The sequence below is a fragment of the Bos javanicus genome, chromosome 7, assembly GCF_032452875.1.
Source record: "Bos javanicus breed banteng chromosome 7, ARS-OSU_banteng_1.0, whole genome shotgun sequence".
In the NCBI taxonomy this organism is placed as follows: Eukaryota; Metazoa; Chordata; class Mammalia; order Artiodactyla; family Bovidae; genus Bos; species Bos javanicus.
This window is the reverse complement of record NC_083874.1, coordinates 20,354,136-20,381,658: the sequence shown is the minus strand read 5'-3', so window position 1 is coordinate 20,381,658 and position 27,523 is coordinate 20,354,136. Positions and strand designations below refer to the sequence as shown.

At 56.8% G+C, this 27,523-nt stretch overlaps 1 protein-coding gene across 1 annotated transcript; it reads left to right on the top strand.

The window, feature by feature from the left end:
• The first annotated feature begins 721 nt into the window (after positions 1-721).
• GNA11 (G protein subunit alpha 11) lies at positions 722-18,243 on the top strand. Its single transcript, XM_061422718.1, has 7 exons — positions 722-910; positions 10,050-10,234; positions 12,359-12,513; positions 13,065-13,193; positions 14,862-14,991; positions 15,073-15,226; positions 15,969-18,243. Exons 1-7 carry the CDS (start codon positions 775-777, stop codon positions 16,157-16,159), a joined length of 1,080 nt encoding a protein of 359 aa, XP_061278702.1. The 5' UTR covers positions 722-774; the 3' UTR covers positions 16,160-18,243.
• Positions 18,244-27,523: the final 9,280 nt, after the last annotated feature.

The following is a 27,523-nucleotide window of genomic DNA, read 5'->3' as shown; positions in this document are numbered from 1 at the left end:
CCCAAGCCTGGTATACAGGAGGCGTTCCATTAATGCTTGTTCCAAGAACGGATGAGAGGAAGTTTTGTTTTCAGTCAGGCAGTGCCAGGGCGCCCCGGGAGGCCCTGAGGGCTGGTATCCGAGAGTCTCACGTGGGGCCTGGGTCGCTCAGCTCTGCGACCGCAGCGACCGGTCGAAGCCCCCTGCTCCTGGGCCAAGTGGGCCGCCGGTCGGAGCGGGGCCGAGCGGAGCCGAGCGCAGCCGAGCCGGCCACCCGAGTCGGCCCAGCCGAGTCCGCCACATTCCCAGAATCCCGGGCGGCCCCGCCCAGCTCCCGGCTGCGCGTCCCCCTTCCCACGTCGGCGCAACCTAACCCGCGGGCGCGCCCGCCGCGCCCCGCCCCTCCCCGCCCGCGTGACGCCCCGCCCAGCCCGACCGCTAGTCCCACCCCCGCGGCGGGCGCGCGGGCCGCCGCCCACTCCCATTGGCCGCAGCGGCCGCCCGTCGGCGCTGTCCGCTCGCGGGTTAGGTTGTGAGGTGCTGTCGCTCGGTCGCGGCGGCTGCGGTTGGCGGCGGCGGCGGCGGCGGTAGTGGCGGTGGCGGTGCGGGTGGAGGGCGCCCGGGCGGGACCAGCGGCCGAAGGGGACCGGCGCTCGGAGGCGGCCGAGGCGGACCGCCGGCCCGGGGGCCGAGCGCCGAGGGCCGGGCGGGCGCGGCCGGGGCGGCTCGGGACCAGGGCCGGGCCGGCCGGGGGGCGGCGGCGGGGGCGGCCGGCGAGCGGCCGGGGCCGGGACGATGACTCTGGAGTCCATGATGGCGTGTTGCCTGAGCGATGAGGTGAAGGAGTCCAAGCGGATCAACGCCGAGATCGAGAAGCAGCTGCGGCGGGACAAGCGCGACGCCCGGCGCGAGCTCAAGCTGCTGCTGCTCGGTGAGTGGGGCCGGGGCCTGCGGGGTCCCGGCCAGCGATGCGCGTGCCGGCTGACGGGCGGGCTGGGCAGCCCTGCGTGCTGTCTAGGGCGGGGTCGACCCCCGGGGGGTCAGCGCCTACCCACCTGTGCTGTCCGCTGCGGGCCCAGGTCTGTGGTCAGCGCCTGCCCACCTGTGCTTTCTTCTGCGGGCCCGGGTCTGGGGTCAGCGCCTGGCCACCTGTGCTGTCCGCTGCGATCCCGGATCTGGGGTCAGCGCCTACTCACCTGTGCTGTCTGCTATGGGCCGGGTCTGGGGTCAGTGCCTACCCACCTGTGCTTTCTGCTGCTGGTCCGGGTCTGGCGTCAGCGCCTACCCACCTGTGCAGGGCCCGAGTCTGGGGTCAGACCCTACTTACCTGTGCTGTCCGTCTCTGGGCCAGCCCATCCCTTCCGCATGTGCTGTCTAGTTGAGCCCCAGACGTCAGAGGGGCCTGCCTCTGCCTCTCTTGTCCACATCAACGCCCTGGACCCTCTGGGTGTGCCTGTGCCAGTGCTGCCCATGGCAGGTCCCCAGTCCCTGCAGGGCCAGCCCCTGCCTCAACTACCCAGCTGGGGTCCTTTTGGCCCTTTGGGATCAGTTTTGTCTTGGCTGTTCACCTCCGATCCCTGCAGGGACAGCTTCTGCTTCCAGGTCTGGCCCCCAGAACCCTCGAGGGTCTGCCCCTTCTCATGAGACCAGCCCCCTCCCTGCACTGGGCTGGCCCCTGTCCCTACCCCGCCAGGTGTGCCCCCTTGCTGACCCTAGCATCTGTTTGGGACCAGACCTTTGGGCTGTAATCCATCAGACGCACCCTTGCTTCCTGGGATCCCTTCTCGACTCTTCCCACCAGGTGGAGCCCTGTTCCCTGCACACAGGGCCTGTCCTCCTCCACACACCACACCACCATCGCCCCCCTTCCCCTCAGGTGGGTCCCCACCTCCCTTTCCTCTGCGGGGAAGACCTGTGTCCCTTCCTTTCCCAGTGGAGTATAGCCCATAGGGGAGAAGACAGCCTTTCCTCTCTTTCTGGGGCCGGGGTGGGTGGAGCCCCTGAAGGAACCTGGGCAGCTTTTCAGAACTGGCCAACTCCTTGACCCCTCTCCTTAGTCCTAGTGGGAGCCTAGGTCCTCCTCCCCATCCTGAGGGAGACCCCTCTCCCAGTCTCCGTCTCCCCGTGGCACACCTGTTGCAGGGACCTGGTCGGCCTGGTGGTTGACACAGTGTTGTCACCCCAAATAAGGGCTGTTGGAGGACTTACCTCTGCAGTCAAAGGTAAGAAGTGGCACCTTCGAGGACAGCGTGGTGCAGGCTGGCTTTTGCCAGTAGAGCTAGACTTTATTCCAAGGTGTGTTTGGAAGTTATGGCACGTTAATGTTACCAGGCCGAGGGCCTTACTTGGGGGCTGCGTGCGCTTCCGCCTGCCCTGAGTACACCCAGGCTCTGAACTGACCTGGGGTTCCAGGATGTGGGTTGGCGGCCTATACTCCTGCGCCCTCGCTGGACCTGGGCCGAGGAGTCTTGCAGCAGATCAGAGTGTGTCCAGGGTCAGGACGGGGCGTCTGCACCCGCCCAGGAAGCTGTTAAGTCCTAGGCACGGGGGCAGATAGGAGGATGAGCGCCTGCAGGTCCAAGGTGAAGGTTAATGACCCCAGGAGGGCGGCTGTAAATGTGGGGCAGAAGTCCAGGGAATCTGCTGCGAGGGTGGGGTGGGGGGTGGTGATGCTGAACAGCAGCCTCGCCCACTCGACACCAGAAGCCCCAGGTCCTGACAACCACAGGTGTCCCTGGACATTGGCCCCGGGTCCCCTGAGAGCAGGGTCACCCCCGTTTGTGTTATTGGAATCAGCTCTGCACTGTGTCAGTACACAGAGCTCAATGTGTGTGACAGGGCTGGTGGTGATAGGTGTAGGTTGTTTTGTCATGTGTCTGGATGCTTAAAAAGGGACTGTTCTTGTTTGTATGGTCCAAAGCCACATATGTGCTTGTACTCAACACTCAGTATGTCTGCGAATGTGGGTGATGATTCGGTTTGGTTGGTCTTGTTACTCCTGGCCGAGTCCTTGTGGACAGTTGTCTGTGGTGGGGAACAGGCGACCCTGAGGTGTGGGGGGGCACTGCAGAGGGTAGACTGAGGTCCCCGTGGCTCAGCCTCACTCTCCCGCTTTGCAAGAGAGACCCCAGGCCCAGGTAGAAGCTCCTCGCGGGTGTCCCTGGCAGGCTGGCCGGCTTTCACTTCCTGGGATCCTTCTTGGGGCAAGTGCGGAGACCCATGGAGGAGACCCCTTAGGGCGGGTTTCTGCTCCTCAGAGCAGGTTTCCCTAGAGAGCTGAGGCCTGCCGCGGGAAGCGTCGCTCTGGGAGCTGAGCAACAGAGCGGCTCCGGGATTTCTAAATAAAGCAGGGCGGTCAGTTCCACAGGCTTCCTGTCCGGCCCGCAGCGGTGGAAAGGCCCGGAATCCGGCCCGGGGTGTGGTGGCCCCAGCGGGAAGGGTGTGCCTGCCCCGCTTTGAGGCACGAGTGGAACGTGGCCGTGGCTATTGGCGGTGGCCTTGTGTGTCCTCCATGGACCCCGAGAGCTGGACGCCCCTTGGGCCTCTGAGCCACTCCTTGCAGTCACCCCTCTCAGCCCACCCCAGAGTGTGTCTTAGGGACTTAAGAGCTAAGTAGGCGCCGTCCCTGGAGGTGCGGGAGCCTGGACCCACTTTCAGGACGCCTCTCTGTGCCCTGTGTGCTGCGTGGGAGGGCGGGACTCTCCCTTCCCAGGGCCCCCAAGCTGTCTCCAGGCTTGTCCCTGGGCCAGGACTCCTGTACACAGACGAGTCCCAGCCTCCAGGAGCCTCGGCTGAGCTGCTGAGAGCCCCGAGGAAGTGCTCCGCTCGGATGTTTAACCACAGGAGGTTTCACTTTCTGATTTTTGTGGTGGAGCCCTGCTCCCTGCTGCTCCCCGTGGTCACTGCTGCTCCGGAGCTGGGGGCTGGGCATTTGGAAGCGGCTGCAGTGGGGACCCCTGGCAGGAGGGAGGGGAGCCCACTTATCCCTCCTCTGCCCAACAGGGTCTTGGGGGCAAAGTCCAGCCCTACGTGGGCGGGTCTGGCCTGGGCTGAGCCTGGGTGCGGGAGCCCAGAGCAGTGGCGTCTTTGGTCCCCGCAGGGCTCCTCTCCTATCAGGACAGGGAGCCATGGGCCTGTTGGCCTGGTGTCCATGGTGGGACACCATGGTGTCCAGGGCGTCTCCGTGGGCTTTGGGGGTGCCCATGTGCAGGGGTATTTTTTTGGTGGAACTCCAGCTTCTCAGCACTGGGACCCTGGCCTCAGGCTTGCCGGCTACAGGAGTTTGTGCCCCCATGCCCCAGCCCCTCTGTCTCCCAGGTGGCCGTGGTCTCTCCTCAGCAGGGCACCTGGCCAGTTGCTGCCAAGGTGTCCCCATTGTTCCCCTCACGACGTGCCCCCACTAGGCGCTGCCACCCCTCAGCCAGCACAGAGCCCTGCAGGCCTCTGAGATGTTTTCTGGGTGACTCTGCTCAGTTGAACACAGTTCCTCCAGGCAGGTGGAATGGGGATGCCTGGGTGCCCCGGCTTGGGCGTCCTCACATCTCTCCTGTATGTGAGGCTTCCTGTTCAGAGGCCCGTTGCCACTGCTGGTGGCCCTCTGCTCCGGGGCATGGATAGACGGTGACTCAGGACAGCCCACGGTTCCTACCTGCCTGAGGCCTCCCGCAAGCGGGCGTGGAGGGCCTCCTGCCATGTCTGTCTGTTGGGGTTTAAGACTGTGATACCTGCGAGGTGCTGAGCCAGTGCTAGGCGCTATCTCCTCCTTACCTGACGCTTTGCCCAAGTGCCCCTGGGAGGGGGTTTTGGTCCCCGGTGCCTCCTGAGCCTTGGTTTCTCTTCTGTGAAAGGACAGTGTCCCACTGATTGCAGGGCTATGGGGGGGTCAGGTGGAGTGATATGTCAGATGGGAAACACCCTCTGCACCCATTTCCATTCACAGCGTTGCACTGGCCGGTGTCCCGCTGCTGTTGTGCAGGCCTCCCTGTCCCTCAAGGAGGTCTCTGGAGCTTGGCCCTCAGAGCCAGGCCCTGTTCTGATCCCAGCCCCTACCATGGAGGTTTGCTCATGGACCTTGATCAGGCCCAGAGCTGGAAGGTCAGAGCCCTCACGGAGGCCGAGGAGGGGGAAGTTTGAATGGGAGGTGAGTTGTCCCATCTCTCCTGAGCCTCAGTGGGTAGGCGGGGTGGGGGGACTCACAGCAGGTCTCCTGACTCCTGAGAGTCAGGATTCAGGGAGGGCTGCACTGGGACCCAGCATGTGGGGATGAGTAGGGCTGGCCCGGAGGGGTCTGGTGTCCTGCACCTGGAGCCACCTGGGCAGAACGAGGCCCTGCCGGCTTAGCAGCCACTGTGTGGAGGTCAAATAAAGGGGTGAGTCCCAAGGCCCCTCCCACGCCCTCCCTCTGGCCATTGTCTGCCTGGAACCCACTGCTGTGGTGTCTTCAAGGCCCTGCGACTGTCCCCCTGGTGCTCCTGCACTCTCTCACTTCCCTGGGTGGCTGACACACAGACCACGGGGAGACGGACTGACATGAAGCCGGAAGCTCTGAGCCTGTTGAGGTCTGACAGTTACCAGCTGTGTGACCTCAGTGAAGCTGCGGGACCTCTCTGTGCCTCAGCCTGCTCACCTGTCCAATGGGAGGTGGGGTGGTAGACTTACCAGTGAATGAATGAATGATGAATGAATGAATGAATAGGCCAGTGGGGACAAGGGGGTGCGTGCAGGCGCTGTCCTCGACTACATATGTGAGGAGTCTGCGCTTTCTTTGTCCTGGCATGAGGTTGGAGTCCTTCTTTGATCTTAGACCTGTTGACACAGGATTTCTGGCTGTGTCTTCAGGAGCCCAGATATCCGGTGGTGTTCTCGCCAGGGCTCCTGGGCTCCTGGGCTTCCTGGCTTCACAGGGGTTAGGGACAGCCAGGCGGCAGCCCCGAACCCCAGCTTCTGACGCTGATGTTCTCTTGCTGGATGGTGGCCACCTGCTGCACACAAGAGGCCCCGGGGATGAGGTCAGCCCAGCGCCTCCCTTCTGCCCTCCAAGCCCTGGCCCTGCCCCCAGCTTTCCCATATCAGAGTGGCGGCTGCGGGCTCAGACCCACTTCCTCCTAATCCGAGGTCTTAGATCTTGGCCGACCTGGCAGGCAGGCTGTGGCTTTCTCCCTCCCTCATAAGACAGGCTGCTCTTCTTCCTCTTCTCCAGGCACTCTCCACTGGGCGGCTGGTGATGCCGCTGAGTGCCCAGAGGGCGTCCTGCAGGCTCTGGGCCCGCTGCGTCAGGCTGACCCTGCCAGGTCCCACAGCCAGGACCTCCCTCGCCTGTGCTGACCTGGTCTTGGGGTAGCCACTGGGGATGCAGAGGGCCCGGGGTGGGGGTGAGGGGATGGGGGGCGTGTGACAGAGCCGAGACCACGGGTGGGGCCAAGTTCTTTTGGTTCATTCAGGGAAAATTTGTGTGGTGCCTTCTGTGGGCCAAGCCTGGGCTGGGGTGCGGGGCTGCAGGCAGACCCTCGCCTTCAGGGAGCCGGCTTCAGCTGGTGGGATGTTGGGGGTGCTGGAGTGCTTCTTGGAAAACATGAATAGGGGTTTCTGTGCAGAGATTTGGGTCAGTGTTTGGATGGGGGAGGGCCCGATGGGTGGTTGAGTCCTCATGTAACGTTGGGCCTGTCCTGTTGGCGGGGGCCAGGGACCCACAGATGCAAGCCTGGGTCTGAGCATGGCCAGAAGGGGAGGGCTGTGGCGTGGGTGCCCTGTGCGTCCCCTCTGCAGGTGTAGGGCTGGAACGAGGCCAGCACAGGTTCTCCACGGTCTTGCTTGTGAGGCCTCGCTCTTCCCCCTGCAGGCAACTGTTGAAGGGTTTTGAGCTGAAGGGCACAAGTGACCAGATCTTCTGGAGGGACTGACGAAGAGCTGGGGTGAGCTGGAGCTGCCTGGGACACCTGGGCATCAGCCACAGCATACGGGTCCAGCTGTGAGGGCCAGGCGGGCCTTGCGCCCAGAGACTTCTCTGCGCAGATAGACGTTGGGTCGGGTGCACTGGGGCCTGGCTGTTGGCAGCACGTGGGCTGAGTTGGCCCAGGAGACGGGCATCTGGAGGGGACGGCCAGACTGTTTCCTCCCTCTCCCTCCCGGGCACAGTTGTGGCCAAGCTCAGGCCTGTGGACTCCTGTCCCTTGCGCTGCTGCCTTGCTGCGGAGGCTCCACAGGGCCTGGCCCCGAGCACGGCTGACACAACCCTTAACTGGTGGGGCTGTCCCTGGGGGCCTGGCCTCTGTGGCCACCACCTCCCCCCACCCCCTTGCCTTTCTCTGTTCTTCCTGGCAAAGTGACACTGCCACGTCCCACTCTGGGCCCGCCGTGTCCCTTTTACACCTGTTAAATTGAGTTGCTCCCTGAGCTGTGTAGGACTTGGAACAGGCATTATGACATGATCTCCAGTCAAGGCCATCTCGCCCTGTCACCTCACCAGTGCCTTTTGCTCCTGGCCTGGATCACGGCTCTGTCTTCACAGCGGCTTCTCTGCGCTGGCAGGGTTTGGGCCACGTGCCTTGTCCAGGACCCCCGTGTCTCCAGGGTTGATCGTATTTCCAGCTTCCTTGGGGTCCATCTTCCGTTTCTCGGTTGGGGCGGCGTGTCCCACTGGTGGTGTCTGGGTGGGCCCTCGGCCATCCCCGTTGTCCTCGGCCGCTCTCTGGCCTGCATTCACGGCTCCTTAGTGGTAACTCCCTGCCCGTGGTCCCTGGCTGTGGGTGCAGGCCATGTGCTGGTGTGTGTGACCCTTGGTGCTTGGCACTGCCCTTGAGGGGCGCTGTTGGGGCTGCTCACCCCTTTGGTGCTGGTTCTGAAGATGCTGGCTATGTCTGCCTCAGAGGCAGCTTTCTTTGGTCTCCTGGTGCCCTTGCACTCACGTGGCTCCCTTGCCTGTCCTGCAGTTGAGGGGGCTCAACACAAGGGGCCGCCCTCTCCACCTTGGCTGACCTGCGGCCTGCAGGGGCTTGGGCTTGAGTGGCCACCGTCTGGTGTTTCCAGTGAGAAACCCTTCCAGATGACCAGCAGGGCATGGATCTCTTTACAGTAGAATTTTATCAAAACCAGTGATTCTTACCCTGGCGATCCTGCCCCCAGAGGACCGTGGGCCCTGTCGGGGAACATCCATGGTTGTTTCACTGAGGATAGGGGCATCAAGAGGGTGGGGGCAAGGAGACTGCTTCACAGCCCATAGAACCTGCGATGAGCCCCATAGCAGCAGTGTTGGGAGGACCCTGGTCCAGAGGTGACCGCGCTGGACATGGTACTCCTGTGTGCCACCCCCTCCTGCCCACCCCCACCCTACCCCGTGCAATGAGTGTTCGTGGATCTCTTGGGGAGGTGTGGGGTCATCCTCTCCTGCTCCAGAACTGGGGTGCCTTCGTGGGAGTGGGCAACTGGCCCTGGTTGATGCTGTGCAGAGATAGGAAGGGGAGAGGTGGCATAGGGGTAGTCACCACTTGGAGACAGAACCAGAGTTGGGTTTGTTTATTACAAACCCAAGGACTGAGGGCCTTTATGGATATCCTAGAAGGGGCGGCTGCATGAGGCTCCTGCTTTGTCCAGCTTGAGACTTGGGTCTCCCCAGGGGACCGCCTGCAGTCAGTTATTCAGACGCAGGTGGAGGGTCTCCTGCTGCAGGACAACGTGGTCATTGCGGGGCACTCAGAACCTGTCTCTTCTCCAGGAACCCCCCTGAACAAGGAGGCGGGCAGCAGATACCTGAGAGAGACCCCCGCAGGCATGGTGATAGGTCCCAGTGCAGGGGGGCTCCTGCCCCCTGCCCATGTCACCGGTGGCCGTGAGCCCCACAGTGTGTGGAGAGCATGCAGCCCAGGCCCCCGAGTCGGGGTTGGGGATACAGGCCACTCAGGGTGAGGAGGATGAGCCTGGGCAGGTGGGCTGGGGTGAGTCAGGGGGATTCTAAGTCCCCAAAAGGGGGCCCTGGGCCTTCGGTCCATGGGTGAGTGGGACCTGCATTTGTTATCAAGTAGGGATTGAGGCGGTGCATCCTTAGGATGTAGAGTTCTCTCCTGCTGTGCAGTAAAGTCACCCTGTAACTTAGTAGCTGAAAACCATAGGCAGGTTCTGAGGAGAGGGTTCTGGCATGGCCCCTCACATGGCTCCTGTCTATGTGGGCCCCTGCGGAGCTATCCCCTAGCCCCTGAGGGTCCCAGAGAGACCAGGGAGCCCAGTGCCTTCTGGGACTGTCTTGCAGTGCCAGGCTGTCCTTGGTCTGGCTCTCTGGATTGGGAAGGGGGATCAGGCTCCGGTTCTGCAAGGGAGGTGTCACAGAGACGCCTGGACACATTGAAATGTAAAATTGGTGTGGCTATACTTGGGGGTGAATGAAAGTGGGGAAATGGGTTTGACACTTAGAGGTGACAGGGCAGTGAGGGGCTGAAGCAGGAGAGGCCTGGGGAGCACTGGTGCCCGTGGGGCCGGGTGGGGCTGGCGCTGGCACGCTGTGCACTGGTTAAAGAAGCGGAGGATGAAGAGGCCCCCGGGGTCCCTCTCAGGGGGGTTGCAGCTGACTCTGATCCCCAGCTCTCAGGAGGTAGAGCCTCTGTGCTCCCCTCCCTGAGGTGCACAGATGCCAAACTCATGCCCCGAAGGAAAGCTGTTCTGGTTGGAAGTCATGGAAGAGGAGCAGCTAGGGATTGGTGGGACGCTGCCATACAAGGGTGCTTGGGACCTAGGAGTGAACCTGCAGCCACCTGCAGTTAAGCAGGTGGTGGCATCTGGGAGACACTTCACTGTTGCAGCCTTTGGTTCCTTGGCTGCGGCCAGAGTTAATTCAGACCCCAGTCGCTGCAGGTGCAGCTGCCGCTCCCCTCCTGTCCCTGCCCACATCATCGTCCTGACCTCCTAAGAGGCTCCGTTCCCTGGCTCCCCGCGTAGATGTGGGTGTGCAGGGGAGGATGCCTGATTCTAGGGGCAGCAGCAGGCCGGGCCAGGCATGTCCCCGCCTCGCCCCCACGTGGGTGGGGCTCCCTATGGGCGGGCACAGGGAACACAGGGCTGGGGTCTCACTGGGCCGTTTGCAGGCACGGGCGAGAGCGGGAAGAGCACGTTCATCAAGCAGATGCGCATCATCCACGGGGCGGGCTACTCAGAGGAGGACAAGCGGGGCTTCACCAAACTGGTGTACCAGAACATCTTCACCGCCATGCAGGCCATGATCCGCGCCATGGAAACGCTGAAGATCCTCTACAAGTACGAGCAGAACAAGGTGAGGCGGTGCTGCTCGCGTCCTGCAGCAGTTCACAGCCTGTCCTGCAGGCCTTCCGCGTGCGGAGTCGGACCTTTGGGACCCCAGAGAGTGGCATTTCCTCTTACTTTCTTTTGTAACAGCTTTATTGAGAACATTTACATATGAGGTCATCCACTTAAAGTGTGCATTTCACTCATTTTTAACATATTCACGGCATTGTGCAACCATTATCTCTATTTCCAAAACATTCTTATCATACCAGAAAGAAACCGTGTCCCCATCAGCAGTCACCCATCACCCCCCACCCCCTCCAGCCTCCTGCCCCAGCCCCTGACAACCAGGAACCCCCCTCTTTGTCTGTGGATTGGCCTGTTGTGGACGTTTCCCATTGGTGGCGTCACACCCTGTGTGTCGTTGTGTGTCTGCTTTTCTCACTGAGCGTCATGTTTTCGGGGTCCGTCCACACGGTAGCGAGTGTCAGGGCTTCTCTCTGTGGCTGAGTCATGCTCTGTGTGTGGATGGACCACAGTTGTTTATCATCATCTGTCGAGGGACATGAGGTTGTCTCTACTTTCTGGCTCTTGCGGACACGCCACTGGGACGTTCGTGTGCAAGTTTCTGTTGTGTGCGCATCCTCGTTCTCCTGGGTGTGTCCCCGGCAGTGGAGTGTGGAGTCCAGGGTCCCTGTTGGTCTGCCCTCTGGAGCGGCTGCCCCCTGCTGGCCGAGCGGTGTTCTCCTACTTGTGCGTCACAGCCGTCTCTTGCTGGCCTCCTCCCTTGGCTTTCCTTTTGTGGATCTGTTTTCAGGGGCTCCTCATTCAACCCCAGGAGTTGCCCAGGCTGACAGTGGCACCAGAGTCCACATATGTCCCATAGGGTTTATTTACATTAATCCCTTCACTTTGAGGCTTCAGACAGCCAGTTCACCAGATGTTGGCATCTTCCTGCCTTGATGCCCGCTGTTATCAGGGACCCTAGAAGCCCAGTGATGAGTTGGGGGCCTGGCCGGCCTGGCTGTGGGGTCAAGTGTGGGGGCCTGCTGGAGCCTCTCGCCGTCTGATTTGTAAGATCACTTCCACTCGAGGCCCCTCCAAGTCCACCTTTGGTCATGAAATCCAGCAGAGTGTGGAACAGGGATCAGCGGATAGAGGCCTGTCTCTAAATGGCAGCTTTCTCGGCACAGGCCACGCCTGCTCGCTTACCTGTCATTCATGGCAGGGACAGTGTGGCTGTAGGAACAGACCTCTGGTCCCTGATCTCCGTGCATCCACAGTCAGGCAGGTTTTCTGGGGCTGGAGTTGCTTCTCCAGGCCTAAGCTGAGAAGTGGGAGGGGCTGAAGGATTGGCTGTAGGGGAAACTGGAGGCTGGGTGCCACAACTGGGAGGGCAAGGGTTTGGGTTCCAGAGCCCAGGCTGGGGCCCCCTCACTCCCTGTTTGGGGTCCACCCCACTGTGTCTCCTCCCCAGTCACTCAGCTGACTGTGACTGGACCACCCTGAGCACAGGGCTGAAGGGGAAGGGGGGTCTCCTGAGAGCCCTCTGCCCCATGTTGTGTGTGTGTGCACACCAGTGTGTACATGTGTATATGTGCACACATGTGTGGCTCTCTGGGCAGCAGTTCTTGAGGAGCAGGTCTCTTAAGCCCTGTACTCCAGGGTCTGTGGAGGCTCCATCCTGGAGGCGTGAGTCATCGGGCCACTCCGATGAACCCAGCCTCCACTCCGTGGTAGGTGGCTCTGGCCCCCAGCCCCGTCCCAGCTGCACACAGAGTACCTAGCCCTTCAGAGACCCTGAGGGTTTCCAGAGCCATATGCCCAGAAACGGGGCAGATTCTTCCCAGGTCAGAGCAGCTCTCTGTGCTTTGGTTTCCTCTCCTGTGACCTGGGAATGTGGGAGCTCTGCAGTGTTTGTTCCTCCGTCCTGTTCAGAGCCTACTGTCCCCTCCTTTGGGGCACTGAGGCATGTGGCATTCCTGCTCCTGGGAGGCGCTTCTGTCCTGAGTTTTGCTTTGGGGATCCGGGCCTGGGGAACGGTCACTGCCTGTCACTTTGCTGTGATTTGTGTTCATGGGAAATGGAAGTTGATGGTTCTGAGTCGGCCACTGGCGCCGTGTGTCCCCCCTGCCTACCTCTCCCCCTGCAGGCCAACGCACTCCTGATCCGGGAGGTGGATGTGGAAAAGGTGACGACCTTCGAGCACCGGTACGTGAGCGCCATCAAGACCCTGTGGAATGACCCCGGCATCCAGGAGTGCTATGACCGCCGGCGCGAGTACCAGCTCTCGGACTCCGCCAAGTAGTGAGTGGGGCCGGGGCGTGCTGAAGGCTGGGAAAGGGGATGTGGGGGTGTGGATGGGTGGGGGGTGTGAGTACCAGCTCTTGGACCTCACCAAGTAGTGAGTGGGGCTAGGGCAGTGCCTGGGGCCAGCGGAGGGGAGTGGACAAGGTGTTGGGTGATGCCATCTGCACGCTGCTCTTCAGCTGGGACGTGGACAAGTCACCCAGGGAGGCGGGCATCTGCGGGGGTTTCTGTTGTCTCTGCCCCTTTTCTGTGTAGCTAAAACTGTTCCAAAGGAGTGGGCCTGGTTTTGAAAAGCTACCCCTCCAGCCTACAGTCTCTCTTGGAACTCCTGCTCCATCCCCAGCCCTGATAGCTGGCCCCCAGAGCCGACGGGGCTCATCCCACGCCTTCCCTGCAGCCTCATTTTGTCCCTGTCCGTTCTGTCCCAAGTACTTGGGCTGCTTCGGCCCCTCCCAGCCACTCAAGGGCCCAGGGCAGTCGAAGGAGACCCCAGGGGTGGCGGGAGGCCCCTCGAAGCCTGCCTGAGCCCACCCCCCACTGTGTTGCAGCTACCTGACGGACGTGGACCGCATTGCCACCTCAGGCTACCTGCCCACCCAGCAGGATGTGCTGCGGGTGCGCGTGCCCACCACGGGCATCATCGAATACCCCTTCGACCTGGAGAACATCATCTTCAGGTGCCTGGGCCCCGGGGGGGCGCCAGCGAGGGGTTGTTATCTGGGCCTGTCCCCAGGTTTCCCAGGGAGCCAGGGCCTCATGGCGTTCAGGGGCTAAACGGAGGCGGCCTGGGGAGCATGGCTTCAGACGGAGGAGGATGCGGGTTCCTGCAGGTGGGTGGGGGGTCTGGAGTCCCGGCCAGAGCAGGGGTGCTCTGGGCAGTGGAACGACCTGAAGGCCCCTCAGTAACCCTGTCCTGCAGGCTGTGTGGCCAGAGTGGACTCAGGGCTGTCCCCAAGGACAGGCTCTGCCACTCCATGAGATCATAGCTTGTCCAGAGCTGCCAAGTGGCAAAGCCAAGTGTGTCTCCTGGGACATCCATAACAGATGACCACAGATGGGCAACTTAAACCATAGAAATGTGTCCTCTCCCAGCTCTGCAGACCAGCTGTCTGGGGTCAAGGTGGCAGCAGGGCTGGGACCCCCAAGGGCGTGGGAGTCATCTGTCCCATCCCTCCTGGCTCTGGTGGTGCTGGCATTCCCTGGCTCATAGCCACATCGCTCTGTCTCCCTGTCGTTATCATGTGGTTCCTTCCCATGTCTGTACCCATATTTCCCTCTTAGGGTGACACCGCCAGTGTCTGGGTTCAGGGCCCTGCTCTGGGGTGACTGTGTCCTAATGGTGATGCCTGCAGGGACCCCGCTCCCAAATGAGGCTGTACAACTGCAACCAGGGCCCAGGCTCCGGGCGAGGGGAGTCTGCTCTGGCTGCGAGCCCTCCCTCCCTGCCACCGCCTCACAGGGTCCCCTCTGCTGGGCGAGCCCACCCCAGGTGGGGGCCCAGAGATAATGCTGCTGGCAGGTGCTAACCTGCATCTGGAAGTGCCAGCCAACTCAGTCAGGTTAACCTTGAGGTGCCCTCTGGCTGGAGACCCAACTCTGCCCCCTGGGACCCTACTGCTCAGGCTAAGGCTCCTGGGACAGAGAGAGAGCCTCGGGTCCCCCTGCCTGCCCCCTTCGCCCTTTTTCACCCATAAGAGCCCCTGATGATTCCCTCAGGCCCTCAGAAGTTGCAGGCATCACCCCACCCATGCCTGAGGGTACATTTTCTGGTGAGAGTTCAGCATTTTGGTCTCTTTCAGATTTTTGATAGAGTCTGGGATGGCAGAGGCCCGCAGGGCACAGACGGGGCCTGTGGCGAGCCTCCTCCCAAACCCCACATCCCGGGTATTCATCACACCGCCTCATTTTGGCCCCCACCTCGTACCTGCTGTGCCCTTTGTCTGGAGCTGCTCCCTGGCCCTTCCCCACCTTCTCAGGCCGCTGTCCTTCTAACTGTCTGCTTTAAAAGTAGTGTTTCCTCATCATAGAAAACTTAGGAAACTCACAAGTAGGAAGAGAGACCTCTCACTGGTCACAGCATGTCCCCGTCTCCTCACCTCGCCGGTATCAGCATCAGTGTCCCTGAGCCTCTGCAGAGAAGTAGCGGGCTAGCTCTTGCTGTGGCCAGGAATTCCAGTGTTTGATGGTCTCTGCTGCCTGTGACAGATGACTGAGGGACAGACTCCGATGCCATCAGGGGGTCTTCGTGGCTCTGGCCAATGCAGCTGTCCTGAGGGAGGCTGGGTTTGCTGCAGGGGCAGTGTCTTCTGCAACCCAGTACTGAACCTGTGTGCCCCGCTGTGCAGGATGGTGGATGTGGGGGGCCAGAGGTCCGAGCGGAGGAAGTGGATTCACTGCTTTGAGAACGTGACGTCCATCATGTTCCTTGTGGCCCTTAGTGAGTACGACCAAGTGCTGGTGGAATCGGACAACGAGGTGAGGCCCGTGCTGAACCTGGGGATGTGGGCCACAGGCCCTTTTGGGGGGCCTGATGCCAACTTACCACCCTCCCCGCAGAACCGCATGGAGGAGAGCAAGGCGCTGTTCCGGACCATCGTCACCTACCCCTGGTTCCAGAACTCATCCGTCATCCTCTTCCTCAACAAGAAGGACCTGCTGGAGGACAAGATCCTCCACTCCCACCTGGTGGACTACTTCCCGGAGTTCGACGGTGAGGCGCCCTGCCAGCCATCCCTTACCCTCTCTGGGCCTTGGTGTCCTGGTCTGTGGCGCAGGGCGGGTCCTTCCAGAGGCTGTAGAGAGGCCGCAGCACAGTTAGTGTGGCTAAGCTTCGCGGGTGCCTCCTGGGACCCTAGAGGGTGGGAGACCTTGGTGTCCCCCAGGGGAGTGTCTGTGGGAGGGGGTGCCCTGCGGTCACTGCTCGCTGGTTTGTCCCCTGCCTCCCCAGGCTTGGGCACTGGGAGGTGGGGGGCACTAGAGATGCAGGTGGACCTGGGACCATCCCCACCTCCCACCTGGGGATCCTTGGGGATCCCTGGAGGTCTGGGGAGTGGTCAGAGCTCCACCACTCCCACCTTGGCTGGTGGCAGGGAAGGAAGGAGCATCACAGATGTTCCAGGACATGTCCCCCAAGGTGCTGCCTATGGAGCCAGGAGGCCGGGTGGGGCCAGAAATGTGGGCTGTGGGCTGGGGTGGGTGGTGGGTGAGCACAGGAGGCTCTAGGGGGTGGGGGCCAGGGATGTAGCTGGAGGTGCGTTATTGACACGTGCCCTAGTGTGGGGTGTGCTGTGGGCCGAATCCACAGAGGTGAGGCAGGAGTGAGGGAGGTGGGGAGAGGAGGTGGGTGATGAGTGAGGGGTTAGGTGAGGGGGGCTGACCCCAGGCCAGGACAGGGACCTCTTCCCAGAGCCTCCCCCACCCCGGCTCACCCCGCCCTGCCCCACCCCTCCCAGGCCCCCAGCGGGACGCGCAGGCTGCCCGGGAGTTCATCCTGAAGATGTTCGTGGACCTAAACCCCGACAGCGACAAGATCATCTACTCGCACTTCACCTGCGCCACCGACACAGAGAACATCCGTTTCGTCTTCGCTGCTGTCAAGGACACCATCCTGCAGCTCAACCTGAAGGAGTACAACCTGGTGTGACCGGGACTCCCGCCAGCCGCCTGCCGGTCGCCAGTCGCCCCACGAGTCGGGGTTTCATATTTTTAAACAAATGGTTTTTATTTCACAGTTATCAGGGGACGTACACCTCTCTTCCTACACACCTCGTGCACCTTCTCGTCTTTGTCAGTGGCAGAGGCCGCCTTTTTCTGGCCTTGACTTGTGGCTTGCTTTTTTCTAAAAAAAAAAAAAAACACAAAAAAAAACAGAAAAAAAAAAAGAACCCACAGCAGACAGGCAGAGAGAGAGGAGACCCGGCACCAGCGGCGCCGGGTCACAGGACACGGCCGGTTTCCCCTTGATCTCGGAGCCGCGGAGACGCAGTGGCTGGGCTTCTCTTTCTTCCCGTGTTAAGTTATTGACACCCTCACCACAGTCGCCCTGTTTCTGCGCCGGACTCCAAGAAGTGGGGGTGGGTGGCGCCCCCCGCTGCCCGCCCTGGGAAGTGCCTAACCGTTTTTTTTCTTTCTTTTTTTTTTGAAGAAACAAAACTGCAGCCCAGGGCCTCTGGCAGTCCTGCCTTTGGTGGGAGCCCGGGGGTGGGAGCCCAGGTGCGTTGGGTTCTCTGGTCAGGGTGGGGGTGGGGGGCTTCCAGCACCTGTGCTCCCCCTGGGAGCACTCCTGGGCTCCAGTGCCAATCCCAACACCGAGGGGCCCACAGGGACCCAGAGTCGCTCTTTATTTTGTTGTATTTTGTGGCCATTTCGGAAACAGTGGGGGTGCGGTGGGGACTTTTTCAGAATCTTCTCAGGTCTGTCCCCGGGAAGCAGAGAGAGAGGGAGGGTCGCCCTGGCAGGTCCATGGCCATCAGGGCGGTGCCCACTGCCCTGTGCATTGCCCAGAACCAAAACCTTGGGCTCGTGGCAGCCGGAGGTGGGCCCTCGGCCTGGTCACAGCCACGGCCATGGCCAGGCACAGAGGCGCCTCCCAGAGGGCCTGAGGGTCGGTTTCTGGGGAAAGGCATGGACCAGGGGCTGCGGTGGTTGGTTTTGTGTGCTTGACTTCTTGCACCAAGGTGCGGAGAGTGGCCCACTGGTGGGGCTCGCACCTGCCCAGCACACCTGAGCCCTAAACCTGAGCACTTGGGCGGCCCTGGATCCCTGCAGAGGAATGAATGATGGGAGAAAGCAAACCAGCTCTGCCCAGCCGGGTCCTGGTCCAGCCCCACCGTGGCAGCCCACCCCCACCCCACCCCTGCACTCCTGATAGGCGGGGCCCGGGGTGGGGTGGGGGTACACTTCCTGGCCTGTTCTACCCTGGTGTCTTCACCGGAAGGGCCCTCTTTTGTGCCATGTGTCCACGTGTGGGGTTTGTACCCTAACCCTGATGTGTACCGAGGGGTGGGGTGGGGGTGGGGGACAGGTGGTGCCGCTGGCTGTGGGCTCCCGCGGTCCCACATCACACAGGGAACTGGATTGGGCTCTTGAGGGGGAGGCGGGGTGGGCGACGTGCACCCAGAGTATTAACTTCCCGAGAGGTCAGCGTGCCAATATCCCAGGGCAGGCCTGGCCCCGCAGTGCCAAACCTCCCCATCCGGCCCACTGGCACCCCACCAACTTGGCCCCACCTCCGCGCCGGGAGAATGGGGTGGCAGGTTTCAGGCCCTCCTTGCCCCCAGTATGAACTTCACCTCTGCGGCGCATCCTTGAGTGCCAGCCCCCACCCCCATGTCACATCACCCAGCAGAACTGCCCTCTGAGTGCCAACGCCCCAGTGGCGTGAGGAGCCCTGCAGCCGGCGGGGGCAACTTCACCTGCTTGTATATTAAACAATCCTGATTTCAGACAATTTAAATCTTAATCTATTTAAAAAAGAATATTATATAAAGATGCTGTTTTTAAACCTTTTGTCATTTGAGATGCATGTATCTTCCGTGCGGGCTGAGGGGCGGGTGGTCAGCTCAGTGCCGGCCTCTGGGGGCTGCTGGAGCCGCCCATGTTCAGGCAGTGCGTCCGCATTGGGGCCCACACCCCTTAATCCAGAGAAAGCTGGTGGAAATTGACTTTTCATACCTTTCTCCTGAAATGAATTCTGTTTTAAATTGGAATAAATTTTGTTCCTAAACACGTGGCCCCCCTCTGGCTTATTTTCTGTTGCTGGCTGGGGGCGGGGTGCGGGGAGGTACAGCAGAGGAACCCTGAGGCCCCCAGGGTGTCACTGGATTCCCGTGCGGCTGGGAGGGGTCTTGTCACCTTCAGGTTGGGGTCTCAGCTCGGGAACCACAGCCCGGCTGCCTGGGGTGTGCCTCCTTCCCTGGGCCCAGCTGGCCATTCACTGTCACGGATGCTCTTGGACGTATGTGCCCCTCCCCTAACCCAGTTGTGTAAACCAAGATGTTGGGCCAGTAATCTCCTTCCCATCTCTCAGTCTTTTTTGCTTTAAAAATTTTAAAAATACATATATTGTGGTAAATACACATATAACTTACCATCTTTACAATTTTTAAAATCAGATTTTATTTGTGTTCCAATGGGTCATTAGCAATAGGTCATGTTATGAGATCAGGTCGTGCATGCATGCCTAGTGTGCTTGACTCTGCAAGCCTATGGACTATAGCCCACCAGGCTCCTCTGTCCATGGGATTTTCCAGGCAAGAATACTGGAGTGGGTTGCCATTTCCTCCTTTAGGGGATCTTCCCGACCCAAGGATTGAACCTGCATCTCCTGTATTGGCAGGCAGATTCTTTACTACCAAGCTACCTGGGAAGCCTCTCTTCACCATTTTTAAATGTGCAATTCAGTGACATTAATTTCATTCATAATGTTGTGCAACTAGCAGCACTAACGGTCTCCAAAACCTTTTTATCACTTCAAACAGAAACTCCTTTCTTGTTAAGCAATAACTCCCCACCTCTTCCCCAGCCCCCGCCACCGTATTTTCTATGGAGTCTATAGGGATCTCCTGTGAGTGGAATCGGAGTTTGTCCTTCTGTGTGTAGCTTCTCTCACTGCACATCATGTCCTCCAGGTTCATCCATGGTGTAGCAGGTGTCAGAACCTCCTTCCTCTTTAAGGCTGAGTCATTCCAATGGTGGGCCACACCGTGTTTATCCATCATCTGTCTGTTGGTGGACACTAGGCATATTCCGCCTCTGACTGCCATGAATCATGCCTCTGTGAACACCAGTGTGCAGGTGCCTCTTTGAGACGGCTTTCCATCTTACTGGGTGTAAAGAGAAGTGGAACTGCTGGGTCACACCGTGATGCTAGTCAACCATTTGAGGAACCACCGGACTGTTTTCACAGCAGCTACCTTATTTTCATGTTCCCACCAGCCGTTCACCCGATTCCCACTTCTCCACATCGTCCTCCAGTTTTATTTACTCACTCATCAGCGGAATGGAAATGCCTAGAAGACCTGTGTGTGCCAGGCACTGTCCTGGGCACTGTGTATACAGGGAGGAGAAGAGTGTTTATCACCACGACTCACTCTGTGAACTGACAGCCAGGAAAAGAGGCATGGGGAGCAACAGGGGCCACTTCAGACAGGCTGTTCAGGAAAGGCCTTTCTGAGAAGGTGGCCTATGAATAATATGCTGGGAGATGTGAAGGGATCTGTGTTTGTGCTTAGTTGCTCAGTGTGTCCAACTCTGCGAGTCCATGGACTGTAACCCTCTAGTCTTCTCTGTCCATGGGAATTCTCCAGGCAAGAATACTGGAGTGGGATGCATGTCCTTCTTCAGGGGAACTTCCTGACTCAGGAATCAAACCGGGGTCTCCTGCATTGCAGGCGGATTCTTTACCAGCGGAGCTACCTGGGAAGTCCCAGTGAAGGACTTTCCAGGCAAAAGGCACAGCCCAGTGCAAAGGCCCTGGGGCAGGACTGTGCCTGACTGCTGGAAGAACAGCGAGGAGGCCTGCTTGCAGCAGAGTAAGGAGGGAAACAGAAGGAGGAAGGGAAGGCAGGGAGGGCACAGGCAGCTCGTGCAGGGGCTCGTGGGCCAAGGGAGGAACTGGTCTCTTACCCCGAGGGAGGTGGGACCCTGGAGGGCTGCGGGCAGAGGAGGGGAGGGGCCTGATTTAGTGCTCAGGCGCGCCCTCTGGTGGCTATTGCGCGGAGGAGAGACTGAGGGGATGAGGGCGGAACCCGGAACTTGGATGGAGGGGACCTCTCTAGACCAGGCAGGACATGATGGAGGCAGAGGAAAGGAGTGGGATTTGGGACGTGGGGGCCGAGAGGGGGCCCGCAGACGCTGCCGGCGCACCTGGCTGTCATGCCTTCCTCCGCCGGCAGGTGCCGCTCGCCGGCTTTCCGCGCCTGCCAGCCCGCCACCTGCGGGCTCCAACGCGCACCTGCGGGGAATGTCCTCTCCACATCCCCGTTCCAACAGGGAAACTGAGCAGCTGGGCCCTTGCCCTGACGGCAGGCGGTGCCCCCGGGCCCGGGCACTAGCAAAGTGAAAACGCAGGGTCCTTACAAAACCAGGAGGCTTTCAAGACGGAAAACCTTTGGACCACCCACCTACGCAGGTGGCCAGGGAGGGGTTTCGGGTGCTTTCTTCTTTTGGCTGTGGTGAATCCTGCTGCGGTGGACTTGGGTAAGAAGGACCTGGTGCAGACCCTGCTCTGGATACATCGCAGAAGTGGAATCAAATCTGTGATTCATCAGCTAATAAAGGGAGAGGGCGGGGCTTTGTAGCCCAGGCTTGGGATAACCCTGGTTGGGGGGTGTGTGTGGCCAACGCAATGGCCAGGGAGGGACCCTGCTGTGGTCTCTCATCATCTGAGGAGCGCCAGGTACTTTGAAGCTATGTGAACATCCTCATTAAACAAAAAGGACTTGTTTTTAAGATGTTTTTAATAAAGAATCTTCATAGGATTTGTTACAATACTGCTTCTGTTTTTTGTTTTTTGGCCAGGAGGCACATAGGATCTTAGCTCCCCGGCCAAGGATCAAACCTGCACCCCCTCCACTGGAACGCAAAATCTTGACCACTGGACTTCTAGAGGACATTTTTAATATTAAACGAACAGCACTTGAAGGGAGTGGTTTGTTTCTAAAGAAAGGAGAGACTATGCATTTATAGCATTCAGTTCAGTTCAGTTCAGTTGCTCAGTCGTGTCCGACTCTTTGAGACCCCATGAATTGCAGCACGCCAGGCCTCCCTGTCCATCACCAACTCGTAGAGTTCACTCAAACTCACGTCCATCGAGTCGGTGATGCCATCCAGTCATCTCATCCTCTGTCGTCCCCTTCTCCTCCTGCCCCCAATCCCTCCCAGCATCAGAATCTTTTCCAGTGAGTCAACTCTTTGCATGAGGTGGCCAAAGTACTGGTGTTGCAGCTTTAGCATCATTCCTTCCAAAGAACACCCAGGGCTGATCTCCTTTAGAATGGACTGCTTGGATCTCCTTGAAGTCCAAGGGACTCTCAAGAGTCTTCTCCAACACCACAGTTCAAAAGCATCAATTCTTCAGCGCTCAGCTTTCTTCACAGTCCAACTCTCACATCCATACATGACTACTGGAAAAACTATAGCATTGACTAGATGGACCTTTGTTGGCAAAGTAATGTCTCTGTTATTAGTACACAGTATTATTAGTATTATTGATCCCCATACATCTACAATTCTTCCATGATACTTAAAGCAAATGGAAACTCTTATTGGTCACTATGATGATTTGAATAGATAGCTTTATAAAGACCTAACAATGCTGAGATAAAGTATTCATTTGTCAGAGTATTCTATGAAAATAAAAAGTCACCTAGAAAAAAAAAGAAAGGAGAGATTTTGGGTGGGATACATTTAGATCTAGAAAAACTCACCAGAGGGAGCGGGGGTGTACATTGGTGCATGCACTTTGGCGAGAGAAGTCATATCTGGGAATGTAAGCCAGGTGTAAGCTGGCAGGTCCACAATTGGGCATTTATTTACAGAGAGTCATACATAGGTCTTCAGAAAGGCACACCCCAATGGCCACAGCCACCCCTCTCATTACAGCCCCAAATGTGATGAGAACTTTAAAAATATATATATTTATTCATTTATTTGGCTGCACCAGGTCTTAGCTCGACACGAATAGATGACTAGCCCAGCATGGTGATAACAGTTAATAACACTGTATTGGGACTCCCCTGGGAGTCCAGTGGTTAAGACTCTGAGCTCCCAATGCAGGGAGCATGTGTTCAGTCCCTAGTCTGGGAACTAGATCCCATGTGCCACACGACAGGGTGGCCAAAAACCCACACAAAACTGTATTGTACTTTGAAAATGGCTGAGAGAGTCGGTCTTAAAAGTTCTCATCACAGGACTTCCCTGCTGGTCCAGTGGTTAAGACTCTCAGCTCCCAATGCAGGGGGCCCAGGTTTGATCCCTGGTCAGGGAACTAGATCCCACATGCTGCAGCTAAGACCTGGTGCAGCCAAATAAATGAATAAATATATATATTTTTTAAAGTTCTCATCACAAGAAAAATAACCACTCCATGTGCCAATGAATGCTAACTAGAGTTACTGTGGTAACCATTTCACAATATATACAAATGCAGAATAATTATGTTGTACAGCTGAAGTGCATATGTTATATATCAATTATAGCTCGCTTTAAAAAATATATATATATATAGAAAATGCTGACTAAAAGGATATATACATGGATGATGGGATGTTCACCCAATGGTATAGTCTATAGAAGTGAGAATTAGTGAATTTCAACCACAGGTAATCATATGATTTATGACACAAACAAAGTGTTGAGTGATAGATAATTTGCAGAATGTTCAAAAATGACAGAAAAAGAACACAATTTTTAGAGTCGCTTAATACGATTGTAAATAAAGAAAGCAAAGAAGTATAGAGGGACATTACAAAAGGGAATCACAAGACAATCAGCTCAGCAATAGGACATAGTAATCCTAAATGTGTCTGCATGAAATAGATGAAGCAAAATATGATATGGCTGAAAGGAAAAGCAGAGAAAGTCACAGTTACACTTCAAAACTTCTACAGTCATCTCTTGGTGATCGGCAAAATAAGCAGACAAGATATTAGCAAGAATAGAGATCTAAACAATACCACCAACCAGACACAAAAATATGGTGAAATGATTTGGGACAAAGATACAAAGGCAGTTCAACAGAGAAAGGACTGTCTTTTCAGCAAATGGTGCTGGAAAAATGGGATATCCTATGCAGAAACAAACAAAACAAATTAAAAAAAACCCTCTACCTAAACAAAAAGGAACACAAGATGGATCATAGGTCTAAATGTGAAATGTAAAACAATAAAACTCTAGAAGAAAACAGAGAACTTTTTGGGACTCCCCTGGTGGTCCACTGGCTAAGACTCTGTGCTCCCAGTGCAGGGCGCCCAGGTTCAAGCCCTAGTCAGGGAACTGATTCCATGTGCTACCACTAAGAGTTCACATGCCACAGCTAAAAACAGATTCAGTGTGCGCAGCTAAGGCCCACCACAGCCGAATACACAAATAAAGGAACACGTGTATACCTGTGGAGGAGTCATGTTGATATATGGCAAAACCAATACAATATTGTAAAGTTAAAAAATAAAATAAATTAATTAAAAAAAAAAGAAATAATAGGGCCCCTGTTTCAGACACGACTGAGCGACTAAACACACACACACACAATAGAGAACTTCTCTGTGGCCTTAGGTCTGGCAAAGGGTTCTTCATGACAGCACATGACCTATGAAGGGGGGAAAAACTGATAAACTGAGCATCATCAAAGTGAAGCACCAAGGACACAGCTAAGTGAATGAAAAGCCAACCCACAAGCTGAAAAAAACAATTTCAAATCCCATACCCCATAAAATGACTTGTATCCAGAATATATAAAGAATTCTCAAGACATAATAATAGGGAGAAAAGCCCACTAAAAGAAATGGCAAAATATTTGAACAGACGCTTCACCAAAAAAGATTCATGGACGGTACATGAATACATGCAAAGATGTGCAACATTGTTAGCTGATCAGGGAGACACAGATTAAAATCCACAATGAGGTACCATTACATGCATCTTTGCTGTTGTTCAGTTGCTCAGTCGTGTCCGACTCTTCGTGACTCTGTGGACTTCAGCATGCCAGGCTTCCCTGTTCTTCACGGTCTCCCAGAGCTTCCTCAAACTCAGGTCCATTGAATCGGTGATGCCATTCAACCATCTGATCCTCTGTCTTCCCCTTCTCCTCCTGCCTTCAATCTTTCCCAGCATCAAGGTCTTTTCTAATGAGTCGGCTCTTCGCATCAGGTGGCCAAAATATTGGAGCTTCAGTTTCAGCGTCAATACTTCTAATGAATACTCAGGATTGATTTCCTTTAGGATTGACTGGTTTGATCTCCTCGCAGGGAGACTCTCAAGAGTCTACTCCAACACCACACACAGCTCAAAAGCATCAATTCTTTGGCATTCAGCTTTCTTTATGGTCCAACTCTCACATCCATACATGACTAGTGGAAAAACCATAGCTTTGACTATATGGACCTTTGTTGGCAAAGTAATATCTCTGCTTTTTAATATGCTGTTGAGGTTGGTCATAGCTTTTCTTCCAAGGAGCAAGGGTCTTTTAATTTTGTGGCTGCAGTCACTATCTGCAGTAATTTTGGAGTCCAAGAAAATAAAGCATCTTAGAATGGCTAAAATTAAAAAAAAAAAAAATAGGACAATACCCAGTGCTGATGAAGATGTGGAAAAACAGGAACTCTCAGGTGTTGGCGGTGGGGATGAAAAACAGCATAGCCACGTTGGAAAACCAGCCATTTCTTACAAAGTTACATGTACAATTACCCTGTAACTCAAGCAGCCTGCTTCTAAGAATTTATCCTAGAGAAATAAACACTGATGATATTTATATAATATGTTTATAGCAACACTGTTCATTATCGCCCTGAACTGGGAGCAACTCAGATGGCCCTGTACAGGTGAATGGATAAAGGGTGATGAGCCCACGCAAAGGAACAGTACTGGACAGTCCAAAGGGAGGGGCTCCTGACACAGCCAAAGGCATGGACAGGTCTCAGATGCTAAGTGAAAGAAGCTAATCTCAAAAGCTACACAATGTATGTTTCTGTTTGTATGACATTCTCAAAAAGATTTTTACAAAAACGGGGACTTCCCTGGTGGTCCAATGGCTAAGATGCGCTCCCAATGCAGGGGGCCTGGGTTTGATCCCTGGTCAGGGGAGTAGATCCCACATTCTGTAACTATGACCCTGGTACAGCCAAATAAATAAAAATAAATTGAAAGGTTCAAAAAACCATAGCAACAAAAAAGCAGATCCACGGTTTCCAGGGGTGAGGGCTTGGGTGAGGGTCTGGCTACAAAGCAGTATCTGGAGGAGGTTCTTCAGGTAGCAGAACCATGTTCTGTCAACTGTACATTTGTTAAAACTTAGAACCCTGCACCAAAGAAAGTGCCTACCAAGCCACATAAATTGAAAAAATGAAAAACAAAATAAATCTTGTAACCAAAAGGTACCCCCCAAACACAGAAGTACCATAGAAATCGCTGTAGTGCTGATTACCTGGCCAGAGGAGGGGGTGGGAGGTTGTTCATGTTTGAAAGAGCATGTGGGGGCCCTCGTGGGGCTGATGACACCCTGAATCTTGGCCGGGGTGGGGATCACATGGGTGTTGGTTTCACAAGAAATAATTAGATTAATATATGTTGATGTTTTCTGTGTTTTCCATGTGTGTTTGCATTTAAAGAATTATTATTATTTATATTAATATTATTTGGCAGCCCCGTGGTATCTTAGTTCCCTAACCGGGGTCCAAAACCCACCATTCTCTGCTTTGGAAATGTGGAGTCTTAACCACTGAACCACCAGGGAAGTCCATATTTGTGTGTATGCATAGAGCTCACCCTGTTTTTCCTGCATCAACTAATAGGTGACAGGCGTCCCGGCTGGAAGGGAGGAAGCAACCCTTTCCTGTTTGGGGAACTGAGAAGATTTGCTGTGAGGCTAGAGAAATTCACAGAGTCTGGGCCCTGGAGCAAAAGGAACCAAGGCACTGCTTGTTTTTTCTCAGGTCAGCGGGAGCCAAGGAAGGCATCAGATCAGTGCCTACCGCGCTAGCCCCATGTCACGTGCTGAAGGCCCGGTATCCTTTGGGAAATAGTCAGCCGGGTGGCCCCAGGGACTCCCCGCCTCGCCCCACCATCTGCTCTCCATCCCGTGACTCAGCCTGGCTTCTCAATTTTGCCAAGCTGGTCATCTCTGTTCTCTCCACCCAGCTCTGCACGGCCCAGACTTATTTCTGTTTTTCTTCACCTGCCTGGGAGCGGGAAGTTACCCAGACCTCGGGGCCCCGGGGAGCATCCCCTCCCCACGGCCATCCGGTCCGGGGGCGGGAACAGGGGTGGGCAGGGCAGCGCCTGCCGGGCCCCAGTGACCCAAGGGGGCCCCTATCGAACTTCCCATCTGCCAGTCGTTATGAATCAACAGCAAGAAAACCACACCGGTCGCGGCTAGGGCGTGGTAGAGGGAGACGGTTGCGGCTGTGTGTCCCAAGTGCAACACACACCCTCTCTGGGTCTCACCAGCACCTTTGGGAGGGGCCCGGAGGCTGCAGGATTCTGTGTTTCTCTGGGGAGAGGGGTGTTTGGGAACTTTCTAGAAGTGTCTAGAACCTCTCCCAGAGCGTTCTGCTCCCAAACACAGCAAAGTTCTTACTGGATTGGAGGCAATCAGTGGGGGACCAGCCACAATTCACCCTCTGGTCCCCCTCTACTTCTGGAGACCTGGGCATGGTGACTTCTTGGCTTTTTTGGGAGCAGCTTCCACTCCTGAGATTCTATGGCCAGGCTCCCTGTCCAGTTTCTCGTCCTGGTCCCAAAGGTCCTCTCGTCAGAGTAACCTTCTTTGGCTCCCCCTGCCCCACGTTTCAAGCCACAGATGAGCCCCGCTACATCTCCCATCCCCTCCCTGGGCTTTATTTTCCTCTCACACACACTTTATCACCATCTGATAGGCTTGGATATACATATATTTAGGATATTTCTTTGTCTGTCAAGGGTATCCCACAGGGAGGTAGGGGGGCGTTTGACGTTTCAGTCCCATCTTTGCGTAGACTGCCTGCCACATAGGAGGCACCGCATACAAGTTTGCAGGGAGAATGAATGGCCCTGGCTCTAAAGCTGCCGATTCTGCATTGAAACCCTGGGGCCCCACGGGTGGGACAGCCTCCCCCAGGAGTCAGGCCTGGTTGTGCCTCCATGTCCCCATCTGTGCAGGGGGCTGGAATGAACTTGGGGCGCTGTCTGCATGAAACCCACCTCCCGTAATACACAGAAGTGCTTAAAGCAGTATGTGCCCCTGGGCCTTGGATGTTCTTTTAAAAAAAATATCAGGATGGGGGACTTCCCTTAGCAGTCCAGTGGTTAAGAT

Bases quoted from the DNA above. Each gene is read 5' to 3' on its own strand.
- GNA11 (XM_061422718.1), top strand. From the start codon at position 775: ATGACTCTGGAGTCCATGATGGCGTGTTGCCTGAGCGATGAGGTGAAG. The intron at 911-10,049 runs GTGAGTGGGGCC...GGCCGTTTGCAG, and splicing joins GCTCAAGCTGCTGCTGCTCG to GCACGGGCGAGAGCGGGAAG. The intron at 10,235-12,358 runs GTGAGGCGGTGC...CTCCCCCTGCAG, and splicing joins ACAAGTACGAGCAGAACAAG to GCCAACGCACTCCTGATCCG.